Source organism: Chiloscyllium plagiosum, unplaced genomic scaffold (genome assembly GCF_037043375.1).
Source record: "Chiloscyllium plagiosum isolate Xiang-an unplaced genomic scaffold, Cpla_swu_hap1 HiC_scaffold_11, whole genome shotgun sequence".
Classification (NCBI taxonomy): Eukaryota; Metazoa; Chordata; class Chondrichthyes; order Orectolobiformes; family Hemiscylliidae; genus Chiloscyllium; species Chiloscyllium plagiosum.
The window spans coordinates 24,243,612-24,269,737 of record NW_028270149.1 but is presented as its reverse complement, the minus strand read 5'-3'; the positions used below and the strand labels follow the sequence as shown (position 1 = coordinate 24,269,737).

The 26,126-nt window shown below is 42.0% G+C and overlaps 1 protein-coding gene across 3 annotated transcripts in view; it reads right to left on the bottom strand.

Annotated features, from left to right (window-relative positions):
* The window catches only part of LOC122557372 (cytokine receptor common subunit gamma-like), a 60,519-nt gene that overhangs the window by 18,849 nt on the left and 15,544 nt on the right, over positions 1-26,126 (bottom strand). For all 3 annotated transcript variants that reach the window (XM_043705014.2, XM_043705015.2, XM_043705016.2), the window contains exons 2-3: positions 19,220-19,307; positions 1,429-1,610 (exon numbers count right to left, since the gene is read on the bottom strand). In XM_043705014.2, coding sequence (XP_043560949.1) covers positions 1,429-1,610; positions 19,220-19,307 — 270 coding nt within the window. The remainder of the gene's footprint in view (positions 1-1,428; positions 1,611-19,219; positions 19,308-26,126) is intronic.

Below are 26,126 nucleotides of genomic sequence, written 5' to 3'. Positions count from 1 at the left end.
TTTGTCAGAGATACCTTTGCTGGTGTTTGTTGAAATGAAACCACGTGTGCAGGTAGAGGGGCTCCAGTTTAATGTGTCATTCAGAAAGTGGCACCTGTAACAGTGCAGCTGTAACTCAACGGTACAGCTTTGCAATGTTCGGACTCTACTGAATGTTTTGCACTCAAGCCCTTGAGTGGAACTTGAACCTTGTGACTCAGGCAATAGTGCAAGAAACACGATTCACATTCGCAGAAGCAAATGTAAAGGAATTGAAGGGCTGAGGCTGAGGTGGAACTGGGCAATATTGTGGAAGTGGAGGTGGTGATTTTAGTGATTTCAGGGGCACCTGGTCAGAAGCTCGAACCGGGGTTCAAATACGAAACCCAGTTTCCGAACATACAATTGCCAATTAGAGGGTTGGAATTTGGGAATGGGGTTTGCAGTATGAACCAAAGACAGTTTTAACTCTGTCAACATTTATTTGGAGACATTTCTGCTTATCCAGTACTAGATGTTAGACAAGCAGTCTGATATTGTAAGTCATGATGTGGAGATACCATTGTTGGATTGGGGTGTACAAAGTTAAAAATGACAACTACCTGATGAAGGAGCGGCGCTTTGAAAGCTAGTGCTTCCAATTAAACCTGTTGGACTATAACCTGGCGTTGTGTGATTTTAAACTTGATACTGTGAGGCGGATGAGGGATCCAGAGAAGTGGATCTTGAGGTGGAGCTGGGAGATCATGTGAAAATTGATGTTATCATTTGAGATGACATTGCTGGACAGCAGCAAGTCAATGAGACATGGGATAGACACAAGGGTCGATCCCTGAGAAACTCCACAGGTAAAGGGTTGAGAGTGGGAAGAGAATCCACTGCAGGCAATTCTTTGGTGCTTGGAAAGATAAGAATGGAATCAGTTGAGTGCAGTTACACCCAGCTGGGTGATGGCACAGAGATATTAAAGAAGGGGGATCCGGTCCACTGGGTCTAAAGCTGCACAGGTCGAGATGGGTGAGAGGAATTACTTCTATCACAGCATCAGACTCCATTTATCAGCCATAGGTTTATGGTCATTATTAGTCTCTTAATTTCCAATTTTAAAAAAATTTAATTCAAAATGGAATGCGCTGCCAGAGGAAGTGGTGGAGGCTGGTATAATTACAACATTTAAAAGACATCTGCATGGGTATATGAATCGGAAGAGTTTAAGCGAATATGGGCCAAATGCTGGCAAATTGGACCAGATCTATTTAGGATATCTGGTAGCATGGATGCATTGGACCAAAGGATCTGTTTCCATGCTGTACATCTTTATGACTCTAAATTTCACCTGCTGCTGTGGTGGGAATCAAACCTGGGTCCCCAGAACATTACCTGGGTCCCTGAATGAAGAATCCAACAACAGTAACACTGGGTTATCATTTCGATTATTAAATTTTCTACCTTGGTTCTGCAGCTGGAAGGTGTTGTGCACAGATGATATATTTTCTGAGTCACTGGATCCATTTGTGTAAACGTAAAAGTTTTCAAATTCGATAATTTTATCTTTTGAGAAATAGCAACCAATATTATAGCCATTTTCTTGAATGTAGTTCCCACATTCCTCCGGTGGGTTTGAGTTATACCTGTACGGGATAAGAAATGGTTATTATTTCCTTTACAGTATGTGTTTCTAACCTGGAAGTTCAAAATTGATCACAAAGCAATATCTTTTCAAAAATCACCACATCTTCAACAATTCTTTAAAGAGAAAGGAACCTAGATTCATACAGCACCTTTCACATCTTCAGGAAATTATTTTGCAGCCAATTAAGTACTTTGGAAGTGTAGTCAGTATTGTAATGCAGAAAATACAACAGTCTATAACACAGAGCATACTCTCACAAACCAGATAACATGTTCTTTTATTATTTGGTATATGAGTTGAGGGATAAATATTGGCCTGGTTATCTGGTAGAAATTCTTCAGTACAGAGTCAGGCATCTTACATGAATCTTACAGGAATCTTCCTCCGCTATATTGATGACTGCATTGGTGCCACTTCATGCTCCCAAGAGGAGGTCGAATAGTTAATCAACTTCACCAACACATTCCACCCTGATCTTAAATTCACCTAGACCATCTCTGACACCTCCCTCCCTTTCCTAGACTTCTCCATCTCCATCCACAAGGACCAACTCAAGACTGACATTTTTTACAAACCAACTGACTCCCACAGCTACCTGGATTACACCTCTTCCCACCCTACCTCCTGCAAAAATGCTATCCCGTATTCCCAATTCCTCCGCCTCTGCCACATCTGCTCCCAGGAGGACCAGTCCCATCACAGAACACACAGATGGCCTCCTGCTTTGAAGACCAAAATTTCCACTCCCATGTGGTTGAAGCTGCCCTCCAACACATCTCATCCACGTCCCACACCTCCGCCCTCAAACCCACCCTTCCAATCACAACCAAGACAGAACTCCCCCCCCCCCGGTCCTCACCTTCCACCCCACCAACCTCCGCATAAATTGCATCATCCGCTGACATTCCCTCCACCTACAAATGGATCCCACCACCAGGGATATGTTTCCCTCCCCACCTTTATCCGCTTTCAGCAAAGACTGTTTCCTCCGTGATTACCTGGTTAGGTCCACGCCCCCCCAACACCCTCCCGTCCTGGTACCTTCCCCTGCCACCACAGGAATTGCAAAACCTGCGCCCACACCTCCTCCCTCACCTCCATCCAAGGCCCTAAAGGAGCCTTCCACTTCCATCAAAGTTTCACCTGCACCTTCACACGTCATTTATTGTATCTGTTGCTCCCGATGTGGTCTCCTTTACATTGGGGACACTGGACACCTTCTCGCAGAGCACTTTAGAGAACATCTCTGGGACACCCGCACCAATCAACCCCACCACCACGTGGCCGAACATTTCAACTCCTCCTACCACTCTGCCAAGGACATGTAGTTCCTGGGCATCCTCCATCGCCGCTCCCTCACCATCTGATGCCTGGAGGAAGAACGCCTCATCTTGTACCTCGGAACCCTTCAACCCAGTGCATCAATGTGGACTTCACCAGTTTCCTCATTTCCCCTCCCCTCACCTTACCCCAGTTCCAACCTTCCAGCTCAGCACCATCCTCATGACCTGTCCCACTTGTCAATCTTCCTTCCCACCTATCTGCTCCACCCTCCCCTCCCACCTACCACCTTCACCCCCACCTCCATCTACCTATTGCACTCTCAACTACGTTCTCCCCAGGCCCACCCTCCTCCCATTTATCTCTCCCAGTCTCATTCCTGATGAAGGGCTCTGGCACGAAACGTCGATTTTCCTGCTCCTCGGATGCTGCCTGACCTGCTGTGCTTTTCCAGCAACACACTCTCAACTCTGATCTCCAGCATCTGCAGATCTCACTATCTCCTCAGGAATCTTACACCCCATCCTGAGACAGTTGCTGTCTTATCTGTAAGATAGATCCTTTGTGATTCTTTGTCTATATTAAGTTTCAACATACTGTTACAAATTTTCATGTGGAGCCTCAGGTGAGACATTGTCAAAATATATGCCAAGTGGTATTATCAGGAATTTATGTTTTATATTTTATCATTTTTAATCTTAATAATAAATTAATATTCTTCTATTTTATATCTTCCTTGCTCGGCTGAGAGGTTTGACTCTCACTGTGACATGATAGTGACCCAATAACGATTTCATCATAAATTTCCTCCTAATTTCTAGTTGAGGACCCAGTTCTTCATTTAATGCCTGCACAGAATGCTCAAACTGAAATAGCAGTAATTCCAATACTCCTAAATGACTTGACAGGATTCTAAAGAAAGTTGTAGGAAGTCATTACAAGTGTTTAACTTCACCAAAAATATATATAGAGTTCGACAAGATTCCTCATGAAAGACTGGTTAGCATGGTTAGATCACATGGAATGCAGGGGAAAATAACTATTTGAATACAGAACCGGCTCAAAGATGATGCGGGAAGGTTGCTTTTCAGACTCAAGGCCTGTGACCAGCGGTGTGCAACAAGGATTGGTGCTCGGTCCACTGCTTTTTGTCATTTATATAAATGATTTGGATGTGAACATACAAGGTCTGGTTAGTAAATTTGCAGATGACACCAAAATTAATGGTGTAGTGGACAGCGAAGAAGGTTACCTCAGATTACAACAGGATCTTGATCAGATGGGCCAATGGGCCAATGAGTGACAGATGGAGTTTAACTTAGATAAATGCGAGGTGCTGCATTTTGGAAAGGCAAATCAGAGCAGGACTTATACACTTCATGGTAAAGTCCGAGGAATGCAGGTTCATTGTTCCCTGAAAGTGGAGTCGCAGGTAGGTAGGATACTGAACAAGGTGTTTGGTATGCTTGCCTTTATTGATCAGTGCATTAAATATAGGAGTTGGGAGGTCATGTTGTGGCTGTACAGGACATTGTTTAGGCCACTATTCAAGTACCGCATGTGATTCTGGTCTCCTGGCTACAGGAAGGATGTTGTGAGACTTGAAAGGGTTCAGAAAAGATTTACAAGGATGTTGCCAGGACTGGAGGATTTGAGCTATAGGGGGAGGCTGAATAGGCTGGGTCTATTTTCCCTGGAGCATTGGAGGCTGAGGGGTGATCTTATAGGCATTTATAAAATCATGAGGGGCATGGATAGGGTAAATGGGCAATGTCTTTTTCCCGAGGTTGGGCAGTCCAAAACTAGAGGGCATAGGTTTATGGTGAGAGGAGAAGGATTTAAAAGGGACCCAAGTGGCAATGTTTTCATGCAGAAGATGGTGCATGTATGGAGTGAACCACCAGTGGAAGTGGTGGAGACTGGTACAATTACAACATTTAAAAAGCATGGGTACAGGAATAGGAAGGGTTTAGTCGGATATGGGCCAAATGCTGGCAAATGGGACGAGATTTATTTCGGACATTTGGTTGGCATGGACGAGTTGGACTGAAGGGTTTATTTCTGTGCTGTATATCTCTATGTCTCTATCACTCTGTAAAATATTCACATCCAGGATATTTGGAATTCTAGCCCAGTGAAAAAAAAACCTATTCTATCAGATAATCTCATTTCTTTGAGCCAGAGGGAAAACAATTATAGCTTTATTATGGTCTTTGCAAGATAATCTTTAAAAGCTAACATTTTAATACAGCTTCTCTGACCATACAGCCCAACTGGTTTATGCCAGTAAATATATTGCACATGACTCCAACTTTACTCATTCAATTCTCTTTGCTGTTTCTTGGATTCCTTTTTTCCTTATGTGGTTATCCAACCTCACTTTAAACACATGTACTCTGTTCTTAACTGATACTTAGAGTCATAAAATCGCCACTGTCTCACCAGGCTGTAGGACTGCTCTCTCATTAGAGAAAGACAACTGGTGGTGACTTAACTCAAGGGTTACCATTCCTCAGGCAAGGGTGAGAGGTTGAGAAGGAGAGTCCTTCATGGTAACTTCACCCGGTGATGGGAATTGAACCCACGATAGTAGCATCATACTGCTTCGTCAACTAACCTGCCAGCACAGCTTGGAAATAGACCCTTCGGTTCAACTTGTCCACGCTGACCAGGTTTCCCAAACTAAACTAGTCCCATTTGCCTGCGTTTGGCCCAATATAGTTCCATATTATTGCCATCCTTTCTGTAAAGAGGTTTCTACTGAAATTGTCATTGGGTTTAATAGTGAGACTTTTATATTTATGGCCTACAGTTTTCATCAGCCACAAAAAAGGCAAACAGTTTCTACAAGTCGAACCTTACCAGAAATCAACAAAGTGTCATTTTTGTGAAGATTCACGGAGGGTATCTCTCTTGGAGATTTAGTGCATTTTCTCAGACAATTGGTCCAAACCCACTTCATTTAGTGTATGTACCCATGCCCTTGTGGCAGTCTGCTTATTCAATGGTAGTCCAGTTCTCTCACTCAGTGGAAGTGCTTGCCACTCCCGGCATGTCACAGGATTTCTGGTCTGGCGCTATGTTTAAAAGGCAGTGGTGCACTCAGTCAGGAGCTGCTATGCTTGGTTTGTGACCTTTGTCCTGACATTTCAATTAAGGGGAAATTGGCAGCGTGCTTTGCCAACAGGAACTTAGAAGTCCTGTTGGATCAGGTCAAAAAGTGTGGCACTGAAAAAGCACAGCAGGTTAGGCAGCATCCAAGGAGCAGGAGAGTCGACATTTCGGACATAAGCTCTTCACCAGGGCTTATGCCCGAAAAGTTGACTCTCCTGCTCCTCGGATGCTGTGCTTTTCCGGCACCACAGTTTTTGACTCTGATCTCTAGCATCTGCAGTCCTCACCTTTTCCTGATGGACCAGGTGCAAAGTGATCTAAGGTGGCCAACCTGGTCAGTGTGGTTTTAACCATCTTGAGGAATGCTCAGTAGCGTTGCAAATGGTAAATGACCTGCTAGCTAAGTGCCAATGTCTTCTCTTTGCTCCTCACACTGTTACCGCTACCACACCCACTCTAAAGCTCTGCATCCTCTCACTATTGCCTACAACATCTTCCCTCACTCACTTTCAGCCAGCTCAGAGCACCATCTCCTCATCCTGCATGACCCTGGTTCTGCTGGCTCACCAATTCAGAAGCCCCCTCAATGACTTTAGAAAGGAGAAGGATTCTGGGTAACCCAAGATGGAGGACGGGAAAACTTTCTGGCTGTAACAGCTGTTCCTTTTTTGAGGTATTTTAGGTGCTGGAGGTGATTTCCTCAAATTTGAGGAGCAGCAATTACTGTTTTATATGCTGTTGCATTGTTTTGGAACTTTGGGGAAAAAAGTCAAAACAACAGCAGTTTTAAAAGGGAGAAGAACAGACAAAGGAACCACATGATGAAGTCAGTGCAGGAGAGAGAGAGAGAGAAAGAAACTGTCACCACAGTGAACTTGTACAGTTACTGCCTTTGCTGTTTGAATTCATGTATCGTTGAACATCGGAGTGCGTCTGGGAAAATTAACAAACAGTGAAATTCACAACTGATCTTGGAGGACGTGTTGGGTGAAGTTCATAGCACAGAAGCAGATCAGTGAAGTGTTGTTTTAAGTGTGGCCTACAGAAAGTCTACAGTAGTGAGTAGAGTGAGTTATTCTTGATTACATGTTTTTGGAGATATGTCTCTTGATTAAACTTAAAATATAAGCCATAAATATTAATTTAACCTGGGGTAGTGTTTTGTAGAGGAATAAGACAGTGTTATTTTCTGGGTCTGTAGATTGTGAAGGAGCAAAAAATGGCCTTTAGTAGAGTGATATGTACTTCTTGTCAGATGTGGGAGTTTAAAGAGAGTTTAAGGGTACTGCGGATTACATCTGCAATAAATGCTGTTGGTTGTGAATCTTATCAGATCGAATGGATTGATTGAAGAGACAGTTAGAAACGATGAGGAATTTGCAAAAGCAACAATATGTGATGGATGGCAGTTATAGGAAGGGAGGAAAGTCTCAGATACAGTCACATAGATGGGTTAACTCCAGGAAGGGTAAGAGAGGTCGGCACCTAGGGCAGGAGTCTTTTGTGGATATACCTATTTCATATAAGTATGCTGTTTTGGAAAATGTAGGGGGTGATGGATTCTCAGGGGAATGTAGCACGAACAGCCAAGTTTCTGGTATTGAGACTGGCTCTAATACAATGAGGGATATGTCAGTTTCAAAGAGATCAATTATGATAGTGGATTCTCTAGTCTGAGGTACAGACAGATGTTTCTATGGCCAGCAGTGAAAAATCAGAATGGTGTGTTGCTTTCCTGGTGCCAGGATCAAGGATGTCTCAGAGAGAGTGCAGAATGTTCTCAAGGGGGAGAGGGGCCAGCAAGAGGTCATTGCCCACATTGGAGCCAACGATATAGGAAGGGAAAAGATTGAGATTCTGAAGGGAGTTTACAGAGACTGAGGCAGAATTTTAAAAAGGAGGTCCTCTAGGGTAGTAATATCTGGATTACTCCAGATGCTATGAGCTAGTGAGGGCAGGAATAGGAGGATAGAGCAGATGAATGCATGGCTGAGGAGCTGGTGTATGGGAGAAAGGTTCACATTTTTGGATCATTGCAATCTCTTTTGGGGTAGAAGTGACCTGTACAAGAAGGACAGATTGCACCTAAACTGTAAGGGGACTAATACACTGGCAGGCAGATTTGTTAGAGCTGCTCGGGAGGATTTAAACTAGTAAGATGGGGGAGTGGGACCCAGGGAGATAGTGAGGAAAGAGATCAATCTGAGAGTGGTACAGTTGAGAACAGAAGCGAGTCAAACAAGGCAGGCAGGGACAAGGTAGGACTAATAAATTAAACTGCATTTATTTCAATGCAAGGGGCCTAACAGGGAAGGCAGATGAACTCAGGGCATGGTTAGGAACATGGGACTGGATATCATAGCAATTACAGAAACATGGCTCAGGGATGGGCAGGACTGGCAGCTTAATATTCCAGGATACAAATACTACAGGAAGGATAGAAAGGGAGGCAAGAGAGGAGGGGAAGTGGGGTTTTTGATAAGGGATAGCATTACAGCTATCCTGGAAATACATCGAGGGAAGTTATTTGAGTGGAACTGAGAAATAAGAAAGGGATGATGATCACCTTATTGGGATTGTATTATAGACCTCCTAATCATCAGAGGGAAATTGAGAAACAAACTTGTAAGGAGATCTCAGCTATCTGGTAGGGTATTTTAACTTTCCAAACATAGACTGGGACTGCCATAGTGTTAAGGGTTTAGATGGAGAGGAATTTGTTAAGTGTGTACAATTAAAAAAAAATTCTGATTCAGATTCTGATACCTACTAGAGAAGATGCAAAACTTAACTTACTCTTGGGAAATAAGGCAGGGCAGGTGACTGAAGTGTCAGTGGGGGAGAACTTTGGGGCTAGTGACCATAATTCTATTAGTTTTAAAATAGTGATGGAAAAGGATAGATCAAATCTAAAAGTTGAAGTTCTAAATTGGAGAAATGCCAATTTTGGTGGTATTAGACAAGAACTTTCGAAAACTGATGGGGGCAGATGTTCGCAGGGTAAAGGGACAGCTGGAAAATGGGAAGCCTTCAGAAATGAGATAACGAGAATCCAGAGAAAGTATATTCCTGTCAGAGTGAAAGGGAAGGCTGGTAGGTATAGAGAATGCTGGATGACTAAAGAAATTGAAAGTTTGGTTCAGAAAAAGAAGAAAGCATATGTAAGGTATAGACAGGATACATTGAGTGAATCCTGAGAAGAGTATAAAGGCAGTAGGAGTATACTTAAGAGGGAAATCAGGAGGCCAAAACGGGGACATGAGATAGCTTTGGCAAATAGAATTAAGGAAAATCCAAAGGGTTTTTACAAATATATTAAGGACAAAAGGGTAACTAGGGAGAGAATAGGGCCCCTCAAAGATCAGCAGGCCGCCTTTGTGTGAAGCCGCAGAAAATGGGGGAGATAGTAAATGAATATTTTGTATCAGTATTTACTTTGGAAAAGGACATGGAAGATATAGACTGTAGGGAAATAGATGGTGACACCTTGCAAAATGTCCATATTACAGTGGAGGAAGTGCTGGATGTCTTGAAATGCATAAAGGTGGATAAATCCCCAGGACCTGATCAGGTGTACCCTAGAACTATGTGGGAAGCTAGAGAAGTGATTGCTGGGCCTCTTGCTGAGATATTTGTATCATCGATAGTCACAGGTGAGGCGCCAGAAGACTGGAGGTTGGCTAACATGGTGCCACTGTTTAAGAAGGGTGGTAAGGACAAGCCAGGGAACTATAGACCAGTGAGCCTGATGTCGGTGATGGGCAAGTTGTTGGAGGGAAGCCTGAGGGACAGGATATACATGTATTTGATAAGGCAAGGACTGATTAGGGATAGTCAACATGGCTTTGTGCATGGGAAATCATGACTCACAAACTTGATTGAGTTTTTTGAAGAAGTAACAAAGAAGATTGATGAGGGCAGAGCGGTAGATGTGATCTATATGGACTTCAGTAAGGTGTTGTGGTTCTGTTCGCCGAGCTGGATGATTCCTGTGAGTGTGGCGTTGATGATCCGGTGTGTTTTTTTCTATTTCCGTGTTTTTAATGATTACAAACGTGTCATCGACATATCTGATCCAGAGTTTGGGTTGAATTTGTGGTAGGACTGTTTGTTCTAACCTTTGCATAACTGCCTCTGCTATGAGTCCCAAGATTGGTGATCCCATGGGTGTTCCGTTGATTTGTTCGTATATCTGGTTGTTGAATGTGAAGTGTGTTGTGAGGCACAAGTCCAGTAGTTTAAGTATGCCGTCTTTGTTGATAGGTTCAGTGTCCTGTTTTCTGTTCTGTATGTCCAGTAGGTTGGCTATTGTTTCTCTGGCTAGGGTTTTGTCAATCGAAGTGAACAGTGCCGTCACGTCGAATGATATCATGGTTTCTTCTTTGTCTATGTGTATATTTCTGATGATGTCCAAGAATTCCTGTGTTGATTGTATAGAGTGTTTGGATCCGCTGACCAGGTGTTTCCAGCTCGGCGAACAGAACCACAACAACGAGCACCCGAGCTACAAATCTTCGCACAAACTTTGAACTTCAGTAAGGTGTTTGACAAGGTTTCCCATGGGAGATTGGTTAGCAAGGTTAGATCTCATGGAATACAGAGAGAACTAGCCATTTGGATACAGAACTGGCTCGAAGATAGAAGACAGAGAGAGGGTGGTGTTGGAGGGTTGTTTTTCAGACTGGAGGCCTGTGACCAGTGGAGTGCCACAAGGATCGGTGCTGGGTCCTCTACTTTTTGTCATTTACATAAATGGATTGGATGCGAGCACAAGAGGTACAGTTAGTAAGTTTGCAGATGACACCAAAATTGGAGGTGTAGTGGACAGTGAAGAAGGTTACCTGAGATTACAAAAGGATTTTGACCTGATAGGCCAATGGGCTGAGAAGTGGCAGATGGAGTTTAATTCAGATAAATGCAAGGTGCTGCATTTTGGGAAAGCAAATCTTAGCAGGACTTATACACTTAATGGTAAGGTCCTAGGGAGTGTTGCTGAACAAAGAGACCTTGGAGTTCAGGTTCATAGTTCCTTGAAGGTGCAGTCGCAAGTAGGTATGATAGTGAAGAAGGCGTTTGGTATGTTTTCTTTTATTGGTCAGAGTATTGAGTACAGGAGTTGGGAGGTCATGTTGTGGTTGTACAGGACATTGGTTAGGCCACTGTTGGAATATTGCATGCAATTCTGGTCTCCTTCCTATCGGAAAGATGTTGTGAAACTTGAAAGGGCTCAGAAAAGATTTGCAAGGATGTTGCCAGGGTTGGAGAATTTGAGCTATAGGGAGAGGCTAAACAGGCTGGAGCTGTTTTCCCTGGAGCATCGGAGGCTGAGGGGTGACCTTCTAGAGGTTTACAAAATTATGAGAGGCATGTTTAGGGTAAATAGTCAAAGTCTTTTCCCTGGAGTCGGGGAGTACAGAACTAGAGGGCATATGTTTAGGGTGAGAGGGGAAAGATATAAAAGAGACCTAATGGGCAACTTTTTTCATAACAAGGATGGTACGTGTATGGAATGAGCTGCCAGAGGAAGTGGTGGGGGCTGGTACAATTGCAACATTTAAAAGGTATTTGGATGGGTATATGAATAGGAAGGGTTTGGAGGGATATGGGCCGGGTGCTGGCAGGCGGGACCAGATCGGATTGGGATATCTGGTCGGCATGGACGGGTTGGACCAAAGGGTCTTTTTCCATGCTGTACATCTCTGTGACTCTATGACTCTATAACTCACCATCTGTAACAGCACTAACATCTGTGCCACCCACTTTCATCCCATTCAGTCTTTTCCTTTCTCTAATCCCAGGAGAAAACAATGCACAGTAGGGCCAAAAGAGCCAGACTGGGAAATGGGGTGCCTGACATTTGTCTGATATCCTTATGATCCTTGTAAGTGAGGGCCAGGACCACTCATGGGAGGTGCTGAAACAATTTTGGAGCCAATTATGAAACATTGACCATTCCCATTATCCTCACTGTGAATGGCTACTAACATGTAAGAACTTCTACTCTCTGACAATGAAACATCCTGTCTTTTGTCTCCTGCATGTACCAGTTGCGTTACCATGATTTCCAAGGCGAAGAAGCTAGTGCCACAAGACTCAGCTCTGAGGATGATGCCACGGATCTTTCAGAGGATGTTTTCAACAAAGCTACCTCCTGCACCACTCCCCAGATCAGGTACTGACACTGCAATGGGTAAGTTAGATAAAGTACAATTGGAAGCACAGTCTGGTGAGCTTATCACCACCATGCCTCTTCTGCTGGCTGAGGAAGAAATGTCCCAGGTTTCTGACACTCAGAGAACTGCCGCAGGCAGGAGAGGACCTCACAGTGTTAACAATTCAATAACTTCATCGACTTGCACAGGTTGACACAAGAGCAGCAGGCATCTTTGTCAAGGGCAGAGGGCAACCTGACCCAAGGCTGACCCAGGACTGCAGCAATGTAGTCAGATTCCTGCTGCCTCATGCGTACAAGTGCCTGGATACCACCATGGATACATTCTCACGGTCTGCTGGAACACACACACACTTGTACTTAAGTTAGCTCAGTTGACTGGACGGCTGGTTTGCAATGCAGAGTGATGTCAATAGCACAGGTTCAATTCTTATACCGGCTGGGAAGTTACCATAAATGGCTCTCCTTCTTTACTTCACCCAACCGTTGAAATGTGGTGACCCTCAGGTTATACCAGCATCAGTCATCTCTCTCAAATGGGAGAACAATCCTATGTGCTGGCAACATTACCTTAGTTTTCTTCATCAGTGATGTGTGTGCAAATGGTCTAGCCAAAATTAAAACCTTGAAGGACAGCCTAACCATTTTTCAGGCTATATGATGTTTTATGGTCCAAAGTGTGAAGTTTGCAGCTTCTACAACAGATGTGGGCTGTGGGGAATTGGCAGGTAATTGCTACTTTGGTAACGAGAATGAAACTTTCGATCTCAAAACATTGCCAGTGCATTGCAGACATTAGTGGAATTGATTTGTAATGTTGCAAGATATGGTTAAGTGTGGAGGCAAGGATTGGAACTCTGCACAGGAACTTAACTTCTAAGGTTCACATAGCATGTTGTACTCACAGGTATGTTTCAGCTTAAGTATGTGGGTGTCTGCATAATGCTACTGCCTTTTGAAGGGCCTCACGTCGCTCGCAAATGAAGACCCCACCCCACCCCCTCACAGAACAAAACATTTACCCTTTTGAATGCAATGGCAGCCAGTTTCAGCTCCATTGCTGACTTGTAATCTACAGCAGGATGGAAGGAAACAGGGGTCACCCCTCAAGCAGTGGGTTTCAGGCTCATTCTCTGACTATTGATGAACCCCAAATGTACATACTCCCTCTTGGTAGCCCTTCCTGTCAACCCCATTGGCTTTGAACTTCCCCAAGTTCTCACCCAACCCTTCTATCTAAATCTTCCTTCCTCCCTAATTTACTCTCCCAGCCTTAGGCATATCGTACAAAGTAGAGGTGGAGTAGGCCACTTGGAGCTTCGAGCCTGCACTGCTATTCATGTGGTCCATATGATCATGGCTGATCATCCAAATCAATAGCTGGTTTCTGCTGTTCCTCCTTTGATCCTTTCGCCCCAGGTGTTGAATTCAACTCCTTGAAATCAAACCCTGCTTTCTGAGGTCACAAGCTCCACAGGCTCACCACTCTCTGGGTGAAGACATTTCTCTTCATCTCAGTCCAAATTGGTTTACTCTGTATCTTTAATTTGTGACTCCTGGTCCTGGAGTTCCTTATCATCAGGACCATCCTTCCTTAATCAACTCTGTCTAAGTCTGTTAGATTTTATAGATTTCTAAGGAATCCTGCCTCATATTGAGTAAACAATCCAAATGCAGTGGTTCCAGGGTGTAGCTGACTGTTAATGACGCCACCACTGCCCTTGTATTTCCCTTCAATACTCTAATATTTCCTCTCTTACATATTGAGCTGCCCCATCTCTTCACAATTGCAATCCCCTTCGTCTCTAACCTCCTCAAGTTAAAATCCCCAGGTTCCCTCCCGGAGTACTGGATAACCCTCTTAGCCTTTAGTGGACAGACTCTCAAGATTAACTGTGGCCTATCCCATTGAGTGGGTTAGGAAGATGGCCCCAAACAATAAGTGACCAGACCCCTTGCTGATATCAGAGTCGAGCGTGTGTTGCTGGAAAAGCACAGTAGGTCAGGCAGTATCTGAGGAGCAGAGGAATCGACGTTTCGGGAAAAAGCCCTTCATCAGGACAAAGTCTCATTCCCAATGAAGGGCTTTTGACTGAAACATTGATTTTCCTGCTTCTCAGATGCTGCCTGACCTGCTGTGCTTTTCCAGCACCTCACTGTCGACTCTGATCTCCAGCATCTTCAGTCCTCACTTTCCCCTGGCTGATACCTGTACAGCTTGTAACACTGTTCTTGTGAACGTCCCAAACTGGTCACACTGGAATTACAGGTTTGTTCATGGCCCACTACCTGGATTGCTGAGGTACCGATCCCCTAACTTTAAACTGCTATGAGTGGTTGACAGACTGTGTCAAAGCCCCTGGACTAATAGTTGAGGCAGCCCTTGATTCAATGTGCAGCAACTCCCTACCTGAAGAATGTATCCTTCGCTGGGACACTCCTTAAGACTTTTGCTTAAAGCACCTACAGTGCATTTGGCACAGATGCAGCTGGCACATAGTCTAGGTGTTGAGACTGATGTAGCACAGTGCCATACAGCAACTTGTCCACCTCCCAAATGACCACTGCTGACTAACATGACAAACTGCCTGGGCTCATGCCTACACTAAAAGGTAAGGCAACACAGGAGTACTGGGAGCCTGTTAGCTCTGGTTGAGGGGACAAAACCCAGAAAGGCAAGGCAGATATGTTGTGATCATCCAGGGATGTGCAAAGTAAACAAACAAATGAGAATCTCCGAATGTGGACCTGACCTTAAGCTAGGTGCCCATCCCTGCAGGGAGTGTCCTTACAGCAGCCTGCCAACGAAAAGCACTAGTGAGCTTCAAAGTAGGCAGTGAAGTACAGAAACAGGGCAATGGAGTGGAAATGTGCCATGATGATATAGCAAGGCTTGTGTCTATCAGATGCCAATGTCTATGGATGTGGGGTGTATGCAGTCTCTGTCAATAGTCTGTGCCCTGAGATATTGATACTGGCTGTCCAAAATGGAGGTCCTTTGGAGCAAGTGACGAGCTGGAGTTGCCAGATTCTGGATTAGTGGTGCTGGAAGAGCATAGCAGTTCAGGCAGCATCCAAGGAGGATGCTGTGCTCTTCCAGCACCACTAATCCAGAATCTGGTTTCCAGTATCTGTAGTCATTGTTTTTACCTGGAGTTGCCAGATACCCATTCTGACTTTCATGTCGGGTATTCTTGGCGAATATATTAATGCATATATATAAACAAGATAAACAATAATGAGGGTATTAATTAAAGATAGTAAGCCTCTCACCACTCACTAATGGAAATCTCATCTTGTCCTTAAATACTTGAATGGAAAGTGGGACTTTATAGTCTTGATGTCAGGATGGTCCATGCTGGACCTCTCACCTGGTTTTTCCAACTTTCTCGCTGTGAGCCACGTCATTCCAGGGCTGGGAAGGTTGCACTACACATGTCTAAGCGAACAACCTATTTTAGTATTGTGAAGATCTTCATCAGGCCACTTCTGAGCTTTCTATTTTTCTAGGAAGAGATATCCAAACCTCACTTCTGACATGCCCTGTACCACTGACACTCAGTAGCAGCAGTGTTTATGATCTATAAGATGTATGGCAAAAATTCACTCAGGTTCCTTAGACAGTACCTTCCAAACCCACAACGACTACCATCTAGAAGGACAAGGGCAGTAAATTTGCGGGACCGCCATCACTGAAGAGCCCCTCCAAGTCACACCTTCCTGACTCACATTGCCCTTTCTTCTGTGTTGCTGGGTGGGATTGAATGCTCGCTGCTCTGACATCATGAAGGTTTCTTACTTAAACAATATTGAAGTTGTTTACTCACTGCATGATAGGTGTACCTACTCCAAATACACTGAAACAATTCAAGAGGCAGCTCACTCTCACCTTCTCAAGAGCAATTCAGGGTAAGCAATAAATTCCTGCCCAGGCAGAGAATTAATCCAAAAGAAACATAATTCTAAAAAATATTAAAGATTCTAAAAAAAATTTAAAATTCTAAAAAATATTTATACTGTCCACAGTGTAAAACATGAGGGCTGCATTTTGTGGCATATAACTTATTTAATAGTGGGCGGCACGGTGGCACAGTGGTTAGCACTGCTGCCTCGCAGCGCCAGAGACCCGGGTTCAATTCCCGACTCAGGCGACTGACTGTGTGGAGTTTGCACATTCTCCCCGTGTCTGCGTGGGTTTCCTCCGGGTGCTCCGGTTTCCTCCCACAGTCCAAAGATGTGCAGGTTAGGTGAATTGGCCATACTAAATTGCCCGTAGTGTTAGGTAAGGGGTAAATGTAGGGGTATGGGTGGGTTTCGCTTCGGCGGGTCGGTGTGGACTTGTTGGGCCGAAGGGCCTGTTTCTACACTGTAATGTAATCTAATCTAATCTAATAAATAAATGAAAATTAATCAGTTTTTGTACTATTTTCTAAAGTAAACATTTAAAAAAAGACTGACCATTACAAATCAAATGGCTGCATCATTCAACTGAAACATTATTTCTGTGATTAAAATATAAAACATAATTCTTTAATTCCGGAGAATGCAGAATTCAATCAGACTTTAAATTTGTAAAATATCGTATCAAAAGATGCCTTTTCACTTAATGTAAGAGATTCTGATTTGTGGGCTTTTAAGACTAATGAGGATTTTAATTGTAAATAATGAATCACCTGTTGTGATTGTTTAAAATTTGTGAAATAATAATTTTTAAATTGGCATTGTGTCAGTTTAGTCCAGTGTACTGGTTTTAATATATTAGTTCAACCTAGATTGAGAGTTGAACTAAACATTTCCTATTAATTATTTCCATAATTATATCAAGGGCTATTGACATTTTGCATATTCAGTTTGTTTCAAAACACTTTCCAACCTTTGACATTAAAAAGATTTCAAATTTGAATCTCTTAGTTCATTTTAGGTTGAGTAATGTTGAGTGGGATTGAATGCTCGCTGCTCTGACATCATGAAGGTTTCTTACTTAAACAATATTGAAGTTGTTTACTTAGCTCAGTATAGAGAGAGCTATAGTCTGCAACAAACCTATGTTTTAATTGACCTTATAATATTTGCTGGGGTAGTTCACAGGGACCTTTATTCTTCACCTGTAGCAAAAGACCTTTATTCTTCACCTGAGTTCCATTTTCAGCCACAATGTTATTTTCCAAACTGTCAACAGTATAGGTACATAATCCTTTATCGGAAACGCTCGGGACCAACTGGTTTTTAGAATTCAGAATTTTTTGAATTTAGGAGTAAGTGACAGTTTGACGGTGAAATGTTTAAAAATCTTACTGAACAGCAGACTCACTGTGAGTAATACGGGCCCTGAGACAGAACTGAGGCCTGCCAGTGCTGGGCCATGCCCACCCATGTCACATCTGAGTGACACGCATCGAGTGGGTATGGAGTTGGGTTACCTGTTTACACGCCAAACAACCTTGTTAATGAGAAAAAAAACTTCATGAAAATACCTTCAGATTTTGCAGCTTTTTGGATTTCGGGATTTGGGATAAAGGGTTGTCTATCTGTACGATATACTTTTACAGAAACAGGACATTTGGCCCAATTGGTATATGCCAATGTTCATACTACACAAAACTATGCTGTCTTCTTCCATCTAGTTCTCATAAAGTATATTTTCCTTCTTCCCTTCCTTATGTACATAGCTAGCTTTCCCACAAAACCACCTTCACTCTTTGCCTTTAGCCTAAGCAGCAGAATGTTTTATTTTCTAACTATTCTCTGGATTAAAAAAAACTCTTGCATTTCTTATGGAATTTGTGAGTGTTTTTTTATATTTGTGGTTTGGACTTCTCCACAAATAGAAACAGCTTCTCAAGGGCTACTCAATCAAAATGTTTCATCATTTTAGGCTTTGTTATCAAGTCATCTTTCACTCCAGCTTAGCCCCATATATTAAAACTGGTGGCTGCAGAGTAGGGGTCTGCTGCATACGTAGTGCATGTATTGGGTTTGATTTGGGATTTGACAGGACAGAGTACGAAGTGAAGTGTAAATTTATTACCTTCGGTATGAAGAATGGAAAAGTAAATACATTGCATGCAAGTTAATGTGAAGGTTCAGAAAGAGTAATGTTGTGTTATTCTTATTGTAAGGCTGGTGATGAAGTTTAGCAGAGGGGTATGCATAATGTTGGAATATAAGAGTAAATAAATTAACTAAGTAGGAATTTGGTACAACCCCATGTGCAGTGCTGATATAATTTTGCTCTTTTTATCTAAGAAAAGATGCAATACTTAAAAAGATTGCAACAAAATACTAGCAGATGAATTCCTGAGATGAGATGGAGAAATTGAATAAAATGAGACATTATTTTTGAAAATGCAACATGCTACCATTGAAATGTATAAATCTTTCAGAAGAGTCAGTACTGAGATGCTGCTTTCTCCCCAGCTGGAGAGTTTACAACTGGAGAATGTTGTCTCACAATAATGGATTAAAGCTAAAGCATCTTAATTCAGAGAATCTTTAGAATTCCCACTTAGAAGGCTATTGATGCTTAGTCAATGGGTATATTTAAGACTGAGACTCAAATCAGGGAATCAAAGAATACAGGATGTGGAATAGGGCAGGCAAATTGATTTTATATTGAATTTTAATCATGCTCTCATTGAGTGGTGGTGCAGGCCTAAGGAGCTGAATGGTCTACTTTCACACTATTTGTCAATATTTTAACTGTGATCTTCTGCTGATATTATCTTTATTTAAGTATTCCGTGATGATTAATGACCAAGAAGGAGCCATAAACCCCCACTTTCTGCCTTCTTTATTCCCTAACTGAGATCAGTTCATTGAACACCGAGCAGAGTTGTAGCCTGAGATTATTACTTCCCCACACACTTCAGTATCCCAAATGGGTAGTGTATTCGCACGTCAAGTTCTTGGAGAAGCTTTCCTTCCTTGTTGTATGTAACAACATTCATGGAATCTGCGGCTGTGATGTACTTCTGAATCAAGTTCTTCCAGAACAAGTACACAAAAACCTGCAAACCCCTTCACCCAATCAGCAGACTCACCAATAAAACAGAGTTCTGTTTGGTTTCCCTTCAGTATGGTTCCATCTACACTCCATAAATTCCTCATTGTAGACAATGCAATTTAAATCTAAAATGAAAGCAGAACATGCATTAACACACTGAGTCCAAATATCTCAAATTCATTCAAATATAATTTTAACTACAAACTGATATCCAAGAATATTTTGATTCTTCTCACATCCTGCATTGGACTAAAGTGCGAAAATGTAACAGTTTGGTCTCATTTGCAATACTACATAACTCAGTTCCTCAAATGTTGCATTTCCAGATGGGATGCCTAAAAGAGTTAAGCTCCTGGTCCAAAAATGTTGAACTGGCTTTCCTTAGTTATTCACCCATCCGTTTGGTTGGTCACAATAAGATTAATTGTTTGTGAAACGTGAATAATTGCTCATTGCGGCCATTGTAGAGGATGTCATCAATAGCACTGACATTGGTATTTGAAGTCAATATGACATTCTTGGCTTTGTATATTGATTGAAACTCTTTTGTCCTGATCTCTATAGGCAATGGCTGACTGGTAGCAGTTGGAGTGAAACAGAATCATTTCCGTTTCTCTTTTGTCTTTTGTCATTTTACTTTTCTCTTTACCTGCCATGCAGGAGCGTTTAAGTGGATGTTGTCAGAGTTATGCATACTAGTTCATCAGACACTAACAAACATAGAAAGGGTTGAAGCTCACTTTTAACCTCCCTTCTTGTGTTTTCTTGAAAGGGGGAAAACACAAATATGTCTCATGTATAGATTGTGTCTTTTTTTGACCATTCTGTTAACAATCTGAGATACTTATAGAAAATCACACATTGAATTTATAAAGCATTTTCTCCCTTCATTGACACCTCATCAGGTGTGACATTCCAGAGCCACTCTCTCCAGGCAGGAGGAAGTTTCAATCAATATACAAAGCCAAGAATGTCATAATTGATTTCAAATACCAATGTCAGTGCTATTGGTGATGTCCTCTACAATGAACAACTATTCACATTTCACAAACAATGAATTCATATGGACAGGCAGGAGGCTGGAAGAACACAGCAAGCGAGGCAGTATCAGGAGGTTGAGAAGTCGACGTTTTGGGTGTAACTCTTCTTCAGGACCTGAAACGTTGATTTCTCCATTTCCTGATGCTGCTGGGCTTGCTGTGCTCCTCCAGCGTCCTACCTGTCTATTTTGGATTCCAGCTTCTGCAATTTTAATGTCTCTAACTGAATTCGTATGTGCAGTCAACTTTTGGCTATATGTCTTTTGGTTAAAGAAGTACATTTAATTAAAATTCAAGATGTCCACGGATATTCTATGGTTATGATTTGTGATCATGACACATGTTAGTTCACTGCAGTTCAAAATATGTGGAGCAATCTCATGGAGAACATAAAATGATTCCTTTGCTTCTTTGATTTGTTTATTCATTAGCAATATTAAAGCAATTTGTTTAGCTGATAAACATTAATTGTATGATTTTATAATTCTGTTAGGATTCATTGTCAAGCCCCTCTTCTCTTCTTGCTCACTAAATCTTATGAAACTCACCAACATCAAAATATTTCACAGATATCTTTTTGGAATTCTTAAAATAACTCCATAATCATCATGAATAAACATTGGCACATCCCACAGGGAACTTTCTAATATCCTGACCTGTTTGTCAGGCCCTTTCTTTCTATTAACTTCTCATTATTATTTTGCCTTTTCAATGTTTAAAACAATTTTCCTGAAAATGCAAGTCGTCCATTATCTATAAATATTTCCAGATTTGATTGCTTTTCTTGCTTGCTCGTTTCAAATTTGGTATCATCTTGCAGGAACAGGACGTGACTGTTCTTCTGGCTTTTTCTACAAAAGAAGTTCACAAGTTATACTGAATGTAGTCTTTATGAATACTCTGATCAAGCTGCCAGTTTGTTGCTGGTTCTGAGGAAGGTCCACTCGACCAAGATTTGTTGACTCTAATTTCTCTCCACAGATGCTGTTAGCATCTGCTGAGATTTTCTAGCAACTTCTGCTTTTGTACCTGTTTGGTGAATGCATGAAAGTACATCCAAGATTGGACTCATTCAGATGGCACCTGAGTTCTCCAATTTGTGCTGAGTTAAATGCTGACTATGAACTGTAGAATTTTTTTAAAAACCTATAAACGTAACAGTGCATTACAGATTAATTCTTAGCTCGAGAAAAAAGGTGCAAGAGGGAGGGATTGAGACCAATAGAAGCAGGATGGGTTAAATCTTGGCAGGACTGACACCAGGTTTCTTGGGGAGGTAGGGTTTATGAGGGGATGTGGGGTGTGCGGAGCCTTTACAAGTGCTATTGGGAGAATTTAAACTAGAATGTTATGGGAATGAGAACCTGAGCAAGAAGGTAGAGGGAAGAGAAACAAATATAGAAACAAAAAGACAGAAAAATAAAAAAAACAAATGTGGAAAGCAAAATAAATAAGAGTGAAAAATACAAGAGACCCTCGTCCAAAATGAAGCTGAAATGACTGACAAGCTTAAAAAGACTAGTCTAAGACTTTGTGTTTTATTGTGCAGAACACTTTCATTAAGGTAGATGAATTATCTGTGTAAATAGACGTAAACAGTTATGATATAGTTGCAATTACTGAGTTATGGCTACAAGATCACCAAGGATAGGAACTGAATATTTATTATTTAAGAAGGACAGACAAAAAGGAAAAGGAAATGGGGTAACATTGTTTGTATAGGAACGCTCAATACAACAGTGAAGAAGGATATTGCATCAAAACATCATGGGGTGCAACCTATATGAGTGGAGATAAAACCATCACGGGGCAGAAAACATGTTGGGAATTATCTATAGACCCCCATCCAGTAGCAGAGATGTAAAAAGATGCATTAAGCAAGAAATCAGAGATTCATGCAAAAGGATGCAACTGTAATCCTGGATGACTTTAATTTACATACATATCAGAAAAATCAAACTTGCAATTGTATTGTGAAGGACAATTTCCTGGAGTATGAATGTGATGCATTTTAGATCGATATGTTGAGGAGCCAATCAGACAACAAACTATTCTAGGCTGTATATAGTGCTACAAGAAATCTTGCTGTTCAGGGTGTCTTAAGAAGAGCAACCATAATATGATAGAATTCTTTATTAAGGTGGAAAGTGAAGTAGTTGAATCTGAAACTAGGATCCTGAATCTAAATAAAGGGAAGTATAACGGTATGAGATGTGAATTGGTAAGAATGGATTGGAGAACCAATGGTCCTTATTTAAAGATTGCATATATTAATTATAACAATTATTTATTTCTGTCCAGTACAAAAATAAAAGAGGAAAGGTGGCTCAACCATGGCTTACAAAATAGATTAGGGATAGTATTAGATCCAAAGAGGAGATACAGAAAATTGTCAGATAAAGCAGCAATCTGGAAGATTGGTAGCATTTTAGAATTTTAGACAAGGGACATAAATTTTGATCAAGGGGGTAAATGAAGTATCAGAGTAAAATTGCAGGAAACATAGAAACTGACTGCAAAAGCTTCTATATGTATGTGAAAAGAAAAAGATTAGTCAAGGCAAATGTAGGTTCCTTACAATCAGAAGCCAGGGAAATTATAATGGGGAAGAATGAACTGAACACATATTTTGGTTCTGACTTTGCAGAAAGGGCACAAATAGCCTCCCAATAATGATGGCCATGAATCCATTGCTGATTGTTGGAAAACCCCATCTGGTTCACACTGATCCTTTAGGGAAGGAAACTGCCATCCTTACCTGATCTGGCCTACATGTAAGTCCAGATCCACAACAATGCGGTTGCCTCTTAACTATCCTTTGGGCAATGAGGAATGGGCAATAAATGCTGACCTGGACAACAATGCCTTCATCCTGAGAATGAATAATTAAAAAATGCAATATTTCCAAGTTTCCAAGGTGACAAGGGTGAGGTCATGAGTTATGAAAAGTATGCCAGGAGCCTTCAATATAATTCAGATAAATTGAATGAGTGGGCAAACACATGGCAGTACAACAAAATGTTGTAAGGATAAATGTGATGTTATATACTTCAATATGAAAAACAGAACAAAGAGTATTATTTAAGTAGATATATTGGGAAATGTGGCTGTACAGCAGGAGCAGCAAGCATTTAGGAAGATGAATAATATATTTGCCTTCATTACAAGAGGGTTTGAGTTCAGAATTCGGGGTGTCTTACTGCAGTTATGCAGAGGGCTTATTAAACAGGTGAGATAATGCCCGGAGTATCCAGTTTTGGTCTCCCTACCAGAAAAAGGATGTACTTGACATAGAGAGAGTGCAGCAGGGATTCATTAGTTTGATACTGGGAATGGCAGGACCGTCTGTGAGGAAACATTAGTTTGACTGAGCCTGTATTTGCTAGAAGTTAGGAGAATGAGAGGATATCTGATTGAAATGTACACAATTCTAACATGGCTGGACAGATTAGATGCTGGGAGGATATTTTCCCTAACTGGGGAGTCTTGAACCAGGGGACACAATCTCAGGATATGGGGTAGATCATTTAAGATAGGAATGAACAAGAATTCTTCACTCAAAGAGTAGAGAAGCTGTGGAATTTTCTTCTAGAGAAGGCAGCTGAGGCCAGGTCATTGAAAATATTCAAGAAAGAGATAGATTTTTTTTCAGATTTTGAAAGCCATCAAGAAGTGTATAGAGAAAATGGAAATATAGCATTAAAATAAAAGGTCAGTCCTGATCATATTGAATGACGGAGCAGACTCAAAGGGCTGAATGGCCTACTCTCGCTCCTGGTTTCTATGATTGCTGCAATGTTATTTTTAACGCCGTAGGTTAGGGAGGACCATGGTTCAGGAAGTCTTGCTTTTCCTCATTGTTATACAATGATTCCTACTTGGGGATGTGCACTGGGTAAACGTGGGTTCACACATAGCCATACAGACAATGCTGAGCATGGAGCCACAGTACAGCATGATCCAACTGTGTTTGGGGGAGAGAGAGCAAGAGAAAATAGGAAAGCAAATTTGTATCATAGGGAGAGAACAGAGTAAATAATGTGTGAAGCAAATTATAAGCGTGTTAAACTGGAGAATGGTTGTTATGTGATCATTCTACTTTTAAGCAATTTGAAAATTTATAGTTATGAAAAGATAAAACAAAATTACAATTTAAACAAAGTTGGTATATTAAACACCGAGAATGATTCTTTCTATGCTATTGTGAAGGTTTATGGTTTTCTAGTTGTGGTAATTTCAACTAAGATAGTTTTCTTTTAAACTTAGAAAACCATATATTTATAAAACCACATAAAAATTGGAGCCTACTCACTGGGGAATATTTGAAAAACTCTCTTACAGATGGTGAACAAAAATACCCCCTGGTTGTTACCAAATGTGTCACGAAAATTTCCGTTGAATTGACTGTAAGATTGCAATCTCATATCAGATCTTCTGGTGTAATAACAGCAAATGAATACTATTAAAGGAAAAATATAGTATACAGCTGAATCTACAAAAAAGTTAATTTGTTAACCTGTGCTCAATGTAAAAAGCTCAAATGAAAAAGTAGAAATGAATTTATATTAACTCTAGCATGGTTATGGTAGGGGATTTTAACATTCCAAACATAGACTGGGACTGCCATAGTGTTAAGGGTTAAATGGAGAGGAATTACTTAAGTGCGTACAAGACAATTTTCTGATTCAGTATGTGGATGTACCTACGAGAGAAGGTGCAAAACTTGACCTACTCTTGGGAAATAAGGCAGGGCAGGTGACTGAGGTGTCAGTGGGGGAGCACTTAGGGGCCAGCAGCCATAATTCTATTGGTTTTAAAATAGTGATGGAAAAGGATAGACAAATCTAAAAGTTGAAGTTCTAAATTGGAGGAAGACCAATTTTGACAATATTGGGCCCCAACTATGCCTGTCTCTTTGTTGGCTATATAGAACAGTTTAACTTCTGTAGTTCCACCAGCACCACTCCCCACCTCTTCCTCCGCTACATTGATGACTGCATCGCGCCACCTCGTGCTCCCGCGAGGAGGTTGAGCAGTTCACCAACTTCACCAACACATTCCACCCCAACCTTAAATTCACCTGGACCATTTCTGACACCTCCCTTCCCTTCCTGGACCTCTCCATCTCCATCAACGACGACCGACTCAACACTGACATTTTTTACAAACCCACCGACCCGCACAGTTACCTGGAATAAACCTCTACCCATCCTACCATCTGCAAAAATGCTATCCCGTATTCCCAATTCCTCCGCCTCCACTGTATCTGCTCTCAGGAGGATCAATTCCACCACAGAACACACCAGATGGCCTCCTTCTTTAAAGACAGTAATTTCCCCTTCCCATGAGCTGCCCTCCAACACATCTCATCCACGTCCCGCACCTCCGCCCTCAAACCCCACCCCTCCAACCACAACAAGGACAGAACCCCCCTGGTTCTCACCTTCCACTCTACCAACCTTCGCATAAATCGCATCATCCGCCGACATTTCCACCACAAACGGACCCCACTGCTTTCCGCAAAGACCATTTCCTCCATGACTACCTGGTCAGGTCCACGCCCCCCCAACACCCTCCTGTCCTGGCACCTTCCCCTGCCACTGCAGGAATTGCAAAACCTGTGCCCACACCACCCCCCTCACCTCCACCCAAGGCGCCAAAGAAGCCTTCCACATCCATCAAAGTTTCACCTGCACTTCCACCAATGTCATTTATTGTATCCGTTGCTCCCAATGCAGTCTCCTTTACGCTGGGGAGACTGGACGCCTTCTCGCAGAGCGCTTTAGGGAACATCTCCGGGACACCCGCACCAATCAACCCCACTGCCCTGTAGCCGAACATTTCAATTCCCCATCCCATTCTGCCGAGGATATGCAGGTCCTGGGCGTCCTCCACTGCCTTTCC